Source organism: Lycorma delicatula, chromosome 4 (assembly GCF_047948215.1).
Source record: "Lycorma delicatula isolate Av1 chromosome 4, ASM4794821v1, whole genome shotgun sequence".
NCBI classification, from domain to species: Eukaryota; Metazoa; Arthropoda; class Insecta; order Hemiptera; family Fulgoridae; genus Lycorma; species Lycorma delicatula.
Window position 1 is genome coordinate 116,392,444 of NC_134458.1, and position 13,141 is coordinate 116,405,584.

Consider the following 13,141-nt stretch of genomic DNA (forward strand, 5'->3'; position numbering starts at 1 on the left):
GTCCGATCCAATGTTGAGGAGATTGTTCATGTAGGTAATACCTAACATGTAAACCCCAGTGAGGTGATTGTCATCTGAAACTAAATGTTGGGTTGCCGATGTTCAGTTTACGGTACTGCAACTTCTGTAACATGTCTAGATAACTAACGCTGTTGGCTAACATAAAACTTTAATTTTCAGGCTATCATGTTGTGTTTGTCAAATGGCATGAATGTTCTCACTACCCCAAATCTGATGATTGACAATTACCAGAAAGAAACATGAAGGTAGCTTCATTAGAGAACATTACTTTTTCTAAAAATGCTTTATCTTTGTTTACTTTATCAAAATGTCCATGGCAAAATTATATGACATGGTTTGTTTTCATCTTCAACTGTGTGCGCCAATTGAATTTTGTATGTGTGAAGTTTTAGATGCTTGTGTAGAACCTTCACAAATGATTGCGATATTCCTGGTTCAACTCGCATGATGAGTTGATTTATCTTGGCTTCTCTGAGAAGTTTCTCCTATTCTAATCACATGTTCCTCAGAGATTGAGGTCTGTCAGCATCTGTTTTTGGTGTACTACACTAACTGTAACATTAAACTGCTAATACCAACATTAATATAGAGTTTATTAGGAGGATGGATCATGACCTTTCTCTGAACAAAAACTTCTACAAACAGTAGTAACAGATACACTTTGATGAAGTCATAGTACGCATATTACTTTCTCCTGCATGGGTCATTGCTCAACTGAAAACCCCCCTGTCATTACATTGTGCCAGCATCTTCATTCAAGATCATCAGTAACTAGTACCTACACTAATTTTTGGGGGAAAAAATCGATGCACACTACATTGCTTTATCTATTTTTCATTAACCCCTAAAATGCACTGAATAATTAAGCTCATGCTATTCCTACATAAATTTCTTTGGCCGATGCATAGGGACAATGTAGATTATTATAAGCAAAGAAAAATTCCATTTCAGGCTGATGAATTATTTAACTCTCAGTGGTTCAGTTGGCTGAAAAACTAGTTGAATATTTCAGAAGAATATATTTGTTTTCAACAAGAAATTCACGCTGTGTACAGTCACATTCAGTGGTACTAGTAAAGTAATTATAACTTCTGCTGCCGTGATTAGTTGCCATTTTCAACACTGTATTCTGTGTGTATGGATGCAGACGCATAGCATGATAGTGTTGCAGCCTAATATATAATATAATGATAATTTATTAGGCTTTATTTGTATTAATTTCACATTAATGAATTAATTGGTAATTTTAATTTAAATGTTTAATAATAAAACATCAGTTTTTCTTCTGCTTAATTACGGCTGTTTTTGTATATGTAAGGAATTTTATCTCTGGTCCTGTTATTTTTTAAGAGCAATTGTTTTCTTAGTCAATGTACTTTAAAACAAGTATGATGAAAATATATTTTGCTAAAAAAAGTACAAGTAAATAAAGTATAAATTTCTTAAATCAGTTTTGGTTTGAGTAATGATATAGAATTGTAAAAGTTTAAAATAGGTGTGCAGTTAGTTATAAGCATCTTGTAATTTGTAGATGCTTTATTAGTAGTAAAAACAATATTCTCTGTTCTTTGCATTGGAAATTGCAACAGTCATGTTAAGATGTCTGAACATGGAAAACCTCCTCACAGTCGAAGACATCAGTCTCGTGTTTAATGTTTATTAAGTTCATACAAAGAAAAAATGGATTATTGGTGCCTCTTGTGTAAGCAACAGAACATGCTTGTAGAAAGCTAATCTTAGCTGGTTTACAGTAATTGACATCAGGAAGATCAGATATGAAGCAGAGGCTAGTGTTTCTCAAATTCAATGCCAAAGAAATAAATATTCCCATATTAAATAGATGATTTCAGCAGGTGTGCCATTAGAAGAAAATTTCCTTATTTTGAATTCTACAAGGATATAGGTATATATCCTTGTAGAAAATATCCTATATGAAAATTATGCAGTTTTTGTTGCGAGGAACTACATTTTACCACTAGTAGGGAAATGCTAAGCAAAATTATAAAATCTTATCGGTTTTCAGTTCAGAAGTGTAAAAGAATAGATTGATTTCGTGTGAATGAGATGAAATCTGTGAAATGTGCGTTTTTTTAGGTATCTGAGAAAAAATTCAACTTCTTAGCAAAAGAGAGACTGATCATTTACTTAGAAGAAACTTTGTTCTTCACACATTATATGGTAAAAAAGTGATGTACCAGATGTTTTTGTTAATAATAGTGCTGGTGACCATTTAATTGTGGCTCATAAGGTGGGGACATGAGATTAATAGATGGTGCTTTTTTAATCTAAGATTCCAAGAGTAAAACAGTAGCATATCATATAGATGATGAACAATGAAAAGTTGAAGTATATTGAAAAGAGAATTGTCCTAGGACTATAATAAACATAAAAAAAAAGTCATCCAGTTCATTGAAAAAAGATATTCAAGAATGGCCCCAAAAAAATTAAATTAACTATGACCCAGATCTAACAAAAAAAGACCTTTTTGAAATTGTCAAACTATACCGTCCAGAAGATAAAATGCTAAATAACAAAGAAATTACAGTGCTTAGATTCCCATCTTACCACCCAGATTTTAACCCAATTGAAATTATTTGGATTCTAGTTAAAAAAGAATTTAAGACAATATATCCCACATATTAACAGAACTGAGAGCCAGCCATTACATTAGATACAATTACTGTAGAAAATCAGTGTTGAAAATTAAGATAATGGATTGTTGCTGGAAATGGTTTAATGGAAGTTACCATTGAAAGCACAATTACAAATATAGAGATGGACAATGATGAGAAAACGGGTAGTGAAAATTAATCTCAGACTTTACAGTTGTGTTTATAGCCAACAAAACTACAGTCCTGTGGCCCTCCATGAATATGAACTTTGTCAAATTGTAAAAGTAAAATGTAGTTGTGTGTAACAAAACATATTGTAGAGGTAGAGTATGTTTGTTGCATTAGAAGCCATTATAATAGATTGAGGAGTCTATTATAGTCAATATCGAGAATACACACATAAAATAAATTCCAGTCCAAATACTTAGATTTAGAAAGTTTGCAAATTGAAGCAGTTTTACTTTCATTAAGTGTTTCCTTAAATGTTATAAACTGTTTGTTTTCAAAAAACATTATTTTTTTTGATAAGATTTTCCTTTGTTATTTGAATTAAAATATCTTTATTTAAGAAAAATAAAATTATTAGGTTATATTCCTAATATTGTGTATATGAAATTGTAAAGTAAGATGAGCAGAGTTCTGCAGTAAAGACATCTTTAAAAAGCAATGTTGAATTCACTTTTCTTAGTGAAATAGCAAAGATGTTCCATGTGAAATTGCAAAGAACGTAAAAGATGAATTACAAGTTTTCATCTACTAGAATGGATGAAATTAGTCACAGGCTAGATGGTAAATTACTCCAGTCAAAGAGACAATCCTCAGTCTATTGATGATTGCTCCCTTCATCTACCCTTCCCATTCTTATATTTAACCCATCTTCATAGGGTAGGTTCTTTGGTATTACAGCAGATTCCACCTGATCCCACATATACCTCTGTGCCAACACTAAAAAGATGAAAATTACAATTTTGCTTATGGGTCAATTGATCACCACTGATTTCTGTCTAGAGATTACTCAGAAAGGTAAATTACTGGTTGTAATTTATAGGGAACATTGTGATTTATGTAAATAGGATAAGACCAGAAACAACTAGAAGTATTGAAGATGTAAATTAGGATGAAAAGAAGCAAGGCGATGGTTAAAACTATAAAGAATAAATACAGGTGGTATAGAAGTAACTCCCATATTTTTATCATTAATAATTTAAAAAATTTAATAGGTAGACAAAAACATCTTTTCATTATTGAAAAACACAGGATGCAGTTTTTTTAATTAGGTTGAAAATTGTCGCATAACTGTAGACCATTATTGGCGGTAGACTGTCGAATCCTTTATCACGTTATTTATTACTGTACTGCACATCTCTAGAGGAATTGCTCATCTTTAGTATTTTGCATTCAGTACATCAAATAGTTACGAGAGCAGTGTGTGGTTTTTGCAGTTAACGAGCATTACGCTTCGCCAAATAACGAAAATTTTTTGTTGATGCTATCAGAGAAAAAAATATGCTTCGTCACTAAATATAGCTGCACGGGGATTTGCTGAAAATTTGTTTTAGGATTGATTCAATCTTCTTCATTTTTGTGACATCAGTATTTTACAGAGTTGCATTTGAAGATCTCTATGGAGAATTCTTTCTACACTCCAAACAGAAACTAAGCCCCTAAATCATTTATTTGCCCTAAAATATTATTATTAAAAATAAAATAAATGCAAAAAAAATTTGGATCACGGTAACTTACAACTTGGTTGTCAGAATGATAATCAAAATTCGATTGTCTAGTTTAAACATCGAGTTACAGTATATCGCAATCTTTTTTGAACTGTCCGATTGTTGTATAAACATCGATTAGATATAACCTACGATAGAACTTATTTATTGGAATAATTCTTACGGTTTTGTTGTTGTGTGAATTAAAATAGACATGGCTGGAGTTATTAAAAGCTGTTTGCGATTGAACGGTATCTCTTATCATTTATTATTTAGTAATCTCAAAATTCACGATAGGGTTTTTGAAAAATATCGTAGGTTTAAAAACAAGTCTACGATTAGAATTCTTTGGAGGAATTATGTGTTACTCAGAAATTAACTTCTGTTATTGTGTGTGTTCAATCATTTTTACAGAAAATAATTATTTTTCTTCTGTATTTCACGATTTAGTTACGATTTTCTTTACATTTTTGTAGTAACAGTTGTACTTTTACTGAAATTTATAGTCTTTTGTTACAAGACTTATTAGTGCATTGCCAAAGAAAAAATAATACTTCTCACTGTCAGTCGGTGTTACATTGTGAAACAGTCCAGACGACTAGAATTGTAAAACACCCTTATGTTGGGGGAGTTACCAAATCAAATATTTTTTAAGATTCCAAGAGACTATTATCCTGTTCAGCCCTGGTACATAGCAAATCAACTCATACGATGCTTTACATTCATAGATCAAGATTGATGGAAATAGTATTTGCAGCAGAGTTACCACACTATGCATAGAAGGTTCTGCCACATTCTACAGTGATAGTGCAGTTTTGTGGCAGCTTCCCTGTTAGAGCCTTTTCCTTGAGAAATTTCCAGGGCCCATCTATATTTAATGTATTTTACAATTAAAATACATTCTCCAGAAACAGCATGAAAATAGAGGGGTATATTTTAATTTGTTTATTGTGCAACTGATAAAAATAAAAACATGCTAGATACTGGTTAGTAATTTTGGACCTATTGAAAAATAATGTATGTTATTAACCACTCTTAAGATACAGAAGATCCATGACCTATGCATTATTCTAGAATTCAGCTAATTACAAATGTAACTCTAGAAACTGGGTTTTACTGTATGTGTTACTTTCAGACATGAAAGACTAGGGAGGTGAATTTGACCAGGGTTATTTTACTCAATTTTCATCCAGTTACTCTTTATACTAAAATTACTTTGGGTTTACTAATTTTCACACAAGGTTTTCTTAGGAATTAAAAAGTTCATTTGGCCCTTACTAATTCTAAGGAGTTCTCAATTTCAAAGAATGGACATCACTTGTAGTGCTTACCATTGTGGTGTTAACATTTTTTGTGTTGTCAGAAGTCACTAAGGATGATTAGGCACTGTACAACTAATCACAAAAATTGTTTTTGCCAGGAATGAAGTATAAAGGTGTTGATTTTATATAAAAATGATGTGTTGTATAGAGAAACCCTGTAACCTGATCAGTCACTAGGGTAACTACTAATGAGGTGGGGAGTTCCAGAAGGCATGAAAGATATAGTACTTATGAATTAAATATCAGAAATCTTAGGATTATATCATTTTCATTAGTATTTTTTTCTCAAATGCTAAATAATGTTTACTGGTTTAAGAGAAATAATTCATTATTTTGATTTAATTAAAAATCATTTTTATGGAAAAATGTTGTAGCCTATTAATTTTTTATTTTGTTGTAGGAAAAACATTTATTCCACTGTCCGTACAAGCAGCTGGTGTCAAATATTTTCCTCCACCCAATGATTATTCAGGTTAGCCAGTTATCTTCACTTTTGTACGTTATATTTTTAATTATTAATGTTTATTGTATTATTTTTTGTATAATTGTAACTTTTTTAAGTTAAATATTTGTAATAATCTTGTAATGTAACTGTTGGAATAAATCTGTTAAAAAAAATACAATTTTACAATTAAAATTACAGTTAAAATTTACAATTTTATGGTGCACATTGACTAACAAGAAGTGCAAAAACAGAACCTGCAAAAATTGTAGTGTAGAGAAAATTTACAAAATTATAGGCCTTTGACTTCGATTTTATTATATTATTTTTAGGTATTGAGATACCAGAAAAACCAAGATTGACAGTGGTTCCAAGAACTCCTACATATTCAGCAAATGTTAGAACTCCAAGAATGAATAAATGTTTAAACTACATGAGAGGACCTGAATTGATTCATGATAAACTGCTTCATGAACAGTATGGAATTATAGTATGTATTATCTTATTGATGTGTATTTTCTTATTATCACCACTTAATAAGTTACTAAACTGATGCCCAAGACTTAGTTGAATATTCAAATTTTGTAGTGTAAGGTGGTAATTTTTGACCTGTACATTCACAGATTACAGAGGAAGAAAATGTCATTTCCTGTTCATAATTAAATACCATGTGTAGATGAATTCATCTGCTGCAAGTGTAAGAAGAATGTTGGGTAGGTTTTGATGTATTAATGCTGTTCGCATAGACTGGCTAACAACAAAGAAGTTAAGACTGGATTTGTTGATGCTTTTAGCCTACACTGTTGCAGTCACTGCTTTTGAACTAAATTGTATTCTCTACTTTTCTATGTTATTCCTAATTGGTTATAGCATGCTTTGAGAAACTTGCAGTGAAAAGAAATGAAAACAGTACCAAAAGTAAATAATTACAATAGATCAGCCGTATTGCACAAAGCATGGTTTTATCGTTTTATGAGAATGATTTCTCATTAAATTTTAATATTTTTAATTCTTTGTTTTGTTTTTTTTTAATTTAAAATTTGGTTTAATGAGTATATATTGTGCTTGGCTGAATAATATCCAGTCCCTTAAGATTCATTGTGATGTTGGTGCTCACAGGTCAAGATGGTATTCTGAAGTACAAACAGCTTCTTTCTGACCTTTCTCTAATGAATGCATTAAACATCTTAGATACAGGTAATGAAAATGGACCATTCTTATTTTACCATTGCGTAGGATTTTAGTGTGATTTTCTCAAGGGCTTATCAATTTGTTGCAATGCCAAAAAATTGTTAATGATATTTTTGTTCCAAAAGTAAGGTTTTTAAAGTAAACAAACCTAGTAAATATATTCATCTGGAATTCTTGTAAAATTAATATTCAAACTTTTTTTAGGCTTTACATGGTGGCAGATTAAAATATGGTCATTTTGAGATGATAAGGAACACTTTAGGTCGTAAGATTGATATGAAGCGAATGTTTCTTGTATGGAGAGTTGATCCACCTTGGCAACCTATAACCAGAAAGGTATTTTTAATTATTACTTAACAACGATAAAATCAAATGCTGTGTATGTATTCTTATGCTAATTACCAAAAAGAAAATTGTAGTGATATTAAAATAAATTTAAGGTGTGACCTGTTGTGGAAAAAAAATTATATTAATGTAGTGAGCAATTCAAAGAATAGTCTTCCTTTATAGAATCATTAAAAACATATCAAAATTCTCATTACCACAAATGGGTTTTTTAATTTAGGTCCATATTTATATTTTTTGCTAAGAATTTATTATTTATTCATTTTTAGGTTACTATAATACTTAAATCTAATTATGTATAGTTATATATGATAATAGATGAATTTTTTTGCATGTATAATTAATACAATGTCTACCCCTGTAGACATTGTATTAATTATACATGCTAGTTGAATCCAGAAAATTGCAGCTAGATAGCTATCACTGTCATTCAGTTCTGTAATATTAGTTATTAATTTCAAAGTATTCTTTCTTTCTGATGGTTCTGTTAGGAATAAGTATGAACATTTTTGTTGGAATTGCTTCACCTGTTTTCATCTTTAATAAAATACTGATATTTTTAGTAACTGTTGGGTATCCACTTTCTTATTAGGACTCAGTGGAGTAAACCCGTCGTAGTAAAGTTTGATGCTTAACATTTGGAAAAAGATATTTACTTTAAAATTAAAAAGTTAATACTAGAAATTGGTAATAAGCATTCTAAGGTTAGATGGGAAATTAAACTCATATTTCAGTATCGGTCAACTACCATATCTGCTGAGTAGGAAGTAAGATACTACCAAGGCATCTTTGGATCAATAGTTGTTTTATTTTTTTTAAATGTTAACATTATAGGTAAATTAACAATTATAGATTATTAATTATAATAACTAAACAGAGTGTTTGTACTGGGTAAGGTGGTACAGATTTTGTTTGGCCGTAACAGAATCAGTAAAGTGGTGCATTGATCAATAAATTAAATAATTCTGGAGCAGCTTTCCTACATCATGTTGACATTTACTGGTGGTCATCACTAAGATCAGTGATTCAACTGTACCAAAAAAAGTGAATTGGCATTAACATCAGTGCCTATAAGGATTAGACAATTGCCTATCAATCTATGGATCCTATCCCATCTTGCCCCAGATGTTCCTCAGTGGGATCCCTATACTGAAAGTATGAGCTGACAACAATCAAGTCCTGACCATTACATGATGTGTGTCAGAAGCCTGTCGCACAAAGATACTATCAAGCGACCTCCTACACAGGATAGCAGACATGCTATTATGTCCTATGTAAAACTTTTTTCAGCCATAAAAACCTGGCAGATCATCCTTAATCACATATGGGTGCTGCAGGAAAATAACATCAAGGCTCCATCACCCAACTCAACTTGAGTATAGCTCAACTGCCTTCATTCTCTATTAGCAACTGATTATGATTATGATTATGATTCTTGCACAACCTTTTGCAGTTCACACAGGTCGGAGCCTCTGACTTCTGAGGACAATCATCGTGTTTGTGGTCTTCCTCACCTGCTCACCCCAGTGTAAATTTTCAAAATTTGGCTCGGTGGCCATACCTACAACATTTAAAAACATCTTTGAACATCAAGGTATTCTTTAACCCAGGAGGTCCAAAGTCAACAAATAATCTACCGTCAGATGTAAACCTCTGAAAGAGATCAGGACTTATCTCAAAAACTCCATGATGTTGTTGGGAACCACACCTACCACTTTTAAATACCAATCTACATTCCTGCCTAAAAGCGGTTTCTTCCAATCGATGTTCTGTTCCCTTATTAGGGACAGAACGTCTTCATCAGAAAGGCTGCAGTCGATATCATAAACAATGATACAGGGCCTACATATCCTTTTAGGGTCAACTTTTATATTCAATAGTTTGATAGCTGAAGACTCCGTGATCATCTGGACTGTCTCCTTGTCATCTGAAACTACAACTGATCATTTGCTAGTCTCTAATATTTCTAATTTTAAGCCCCTTTTGACTGTTGTGAAGGGCAACCTGAAGGTCTCCTTTTTCAATTGACTACTGGGTACAGTTGAGCCCTCCACCTTAACAATTTGGCATGAACTTCATGGGCCAGCAGGACAGAACTACCAGGACTGCTCCTAGCCCGCAGGAATTCATCAACTAAAGGGTTAACTTCTACCCAGGTGGATACCCCTACATTTGCCACCGAGCCTTCATTATCAGAGACTGAGGAGGTCAAAGGAAAAAGTTCCGGGCCTCTCTTCCGGCCTACTTCTTGAGTAGCAGTCATGGCCGAAGATACCCTAACCTGACAATCTGCGAATATAGATGCTCACTGTCTTCCTTCTACTTACTCTTGGGCAAGCCCATAAATCTGACTAGTACCAAGCCATGGGCAGCCAGACACCTTCTGTATTCTCCTGTCACTCACTGCATCTCTTTGCCACTGAGCAGTCTTTGAATATGATGGAGTAAATGTCATGTGGTTAATTTAGAGCAATAGTAGTTAGTTGGGTGGCGGAGCCGCTGTTGACTGTGTGGGGGGGGGTGACTGCGCTACCGAGGACATGGTAGTCCATGCAGCCGTGAAGTGTGCCCCTGTTTTGGTGAGGGCAGTCGTCCAGTATGATGTTTATAGTGGGTAATGGGATGTAGGTCTGAATTTCGTTGTTACGTATAACACATTTTGAACAGTATGAGTTTAGCATTGTAATTAGCTCGTTACTTAGTCAATGGTTGAGGTATTTACAGTCACAAGCTTTGGTATTAAAATTGGACTAGGCATGGGGTTTGTGTTTCCGTGGATTCTGTTAGCTACTTCAGAGGGTGATATTGTAACAGGGCTTGGAACAGAGGAATTGGTGTGGCAACCAGAATCGCCATCGTTGGGATGGTGGTTAATAAGATTTGAGTATGTAAACAATATATAATTTATAACCATTCAGAAATTGAAAGTTAATTGTTAACATTACTGTTACAAGAATTAAAGTGTTTTATCATAGTATATATCAGTGTATTTAATCTGTTCATCACTATTAGTATATGTAATATGCAGCAAGTAATTTGATATAAAATGTGGTACATTTATTTTACACGAAGCATTTTAACAAACTTTTCAATTTACATTTATTGATCTTAGGTCATTTAGGATCTTGGTGGGCACACATAACTGCTCCGTGTTATGACATGCAGTCCATCAGGACACAGTATAATTACTGCTATTTTTTCCCTGAGACTATAGCAACTAGTACACATTAGCAAACTTTCTTTTGAGTCCAAGCATTAATGTTTTACTATGTTACCCTGCTATATGTATGGTCCCTTAAACTATCCTGCTTTGGGGGGGGAGGGGGGGATTTTAAAATGTGATGAATTGACCAGGAAAAAGATTACAACATGAAAAGCCCAATACCAGTCAAAATTTACAAAATCACTTTACTTTGATTATATTGATAGGTTTGAAAAAAATACTAAGAATGTTATGTCAAGCAGCAATAAATACAGCCACATAAACATGTGGTTGCTGCACAGATCTTGGGTATTTGTCCCTTGAAACTAACTGAGCAAATGTTGTCCAGTGTTAATAATAATACCTTACACATTATGAGAATAAATTTATTATCTTTTTTCTATTTTCAGAGTCAAGGTGCTAGAATGGGAGGTGGTAAAGGAAATATTCATCACTATGTATCACCAGTCAAAGCCAACAGAGTTATTGTTGAGTTGGCTGGAAAATGTGATTTTGAAGAGGTAAGGTTTCTTAAATTGAAAAATTGTTTAAGATTGTTCATGGTCAGACAATTAAATAATGAGACAAATGTCTTGAAGTTAAAAAAAAATAGTGATTAAATATTGCTTAATTTTATTTAAAATAATTGTTTCTCTGCATCAGTGCAGCAAATAGCATGGTCTAGCAGTGAATGGAAATATCCTCTGTAAGTCTTCTTTGGTATAGCCATAAAACTCTGATGTCACATAACATTAATGTTTTCAATTTGATTAGTTGCTATCATATTGAAGACAGATAGACTGTTTTTTGAAGTGACTATTCTTTGAATATAAAAGAAGAGACTTCTTTTATATTCTTTGAAGAAGGCATCTTCAGCATAATTAAAAAGATGTCAACAGTAATTTTAATTTAGAAAGAGGAAAATTGCCAAGAGAAATGTAGGGTTCTTTTGGGCCAGAAATCGTGGTTGAGTTGTCAAGTCAACCAAGTGTAAGTGTGGTTGTGGATGATTACTTAAAACTAGAACATAATGAATCCATCATTAGTGTTCCAAAACATTCAGAATTTGCAGTTATAATTTGTCCATCAGACAAAGCAGGAAATTCTAAACAAATGAGTTTATAGAGAATAATTCCTTCAGATTTAAGTCCTTTTACAGGACTATTATTTCAGTTCAACACTTTTTATTTTTTAGACTTCCTGGTCGATTAACACTGACATTATTACCAGCAGTATATATGACATTAATACACATGCATATTCTAGTTTGTATATGATTACATAATATTATATATTAGAACATACAGTATTACATTATACTTTGTACAAATGAAAGTTTACAAATAATGCTGTTTTGAGCAGCATACATTTACTGTAAACATACAAGCTGTTTGTAATAAGATGCCTATTATGTAATTTTTTATTTATTTTTATTTCAAGGTGAAGCCGATGTTGGAAATTGTTGCTCATATTTTACCATTTAAAGCTATGGTTGTTAATCAGAAAATATTGGAAGAAAGAGCAGCTGCTGTAGAAAGAGAAGAAAAAGAAAATATAAACCGATATACCTTAAAATATTTAATACAAAATAATATTCAAAATTGTAGAAGAGAATTCAGACAAATCGATTTGCAATATTTTGGAAAATATGTTTAAAGTAATAGACAATTAATGCACATTTAAATATGCATACAACCAGTTGTAAAAAATCTTTAATATTAGAATAATAAATATTTATAATCACATTGTACTTTTTGTTAAGATATTAATCCCCTACCTGTTTCTTTTTTTTTTTACAAAAATTAATGTTATCTTGCTCTGTTTTTTTGACTAATGACCATTGATATATAATTTAAAAACAATATTAAAAAAATATTTTATTACATACACACAAACATATGCAATGCAATATTCGCAGAATTTTGGTCACCATTACAGCTGATTATGATCAAATACATATGAAGATCCTCATTTTACACTGTATTAAAACTACTGCTACTACTACATGGCAGAATACTACTAAAAAAAAAAAAAAAAACTGAATGAATTAAAACAAGACAAAAAGTTGATTGAATATTCTATGATTTTATCATTGTCAGAGAGGAATGTTAAGATAAGATAATCATTGAAGGGTGTTTCTGTCAGAGTATACTGCTGAACTGTGCTCCAATTAAGGTCTAAAAAGGCTGTAAAATTTAAGCATTCATGTCTGATCTACATCTGCACTCCTGTTGGAGACAGCATGATATCCTTACCTAAACTTGAGTTTCTTCCCAACTTCTATTGAAAAGAAT

The 13,141-nt window shown here is 32.1% G+C and overlaps 1 protein-coding gene across 1 annotated transcript; it reads left to right on the top strand.

Moving 5' to 3' along the window:
• Positions 1-4,443: 4,443 nt before the first annotated feature.
• mRpL16 (mitochondrial ribosomal protein L16) lies at positions 4,444-12,597 on the top strand. Its single transcript, XM_075364023.1, has 6 exons — positions 4,444-4,596; positions 6,068-6,139; positions 6,442-6,599; positions 7,505-7,636; positions 11,258-11,368; positions 12,288-12,597. Exons 1-6 carry the CDS (start codon positions 4,560-4,562, stop codon positions 12,501-12,503), a joined length of 726 nt encoding a protein of 241 aa, XP_075220138.1. The 5' UTR covers positions 4,444-4,559; the 3' UTR covers positions 12,504-12,597.
• Positions 12,598-13,141: the final 544 nt, after the last annotated feature.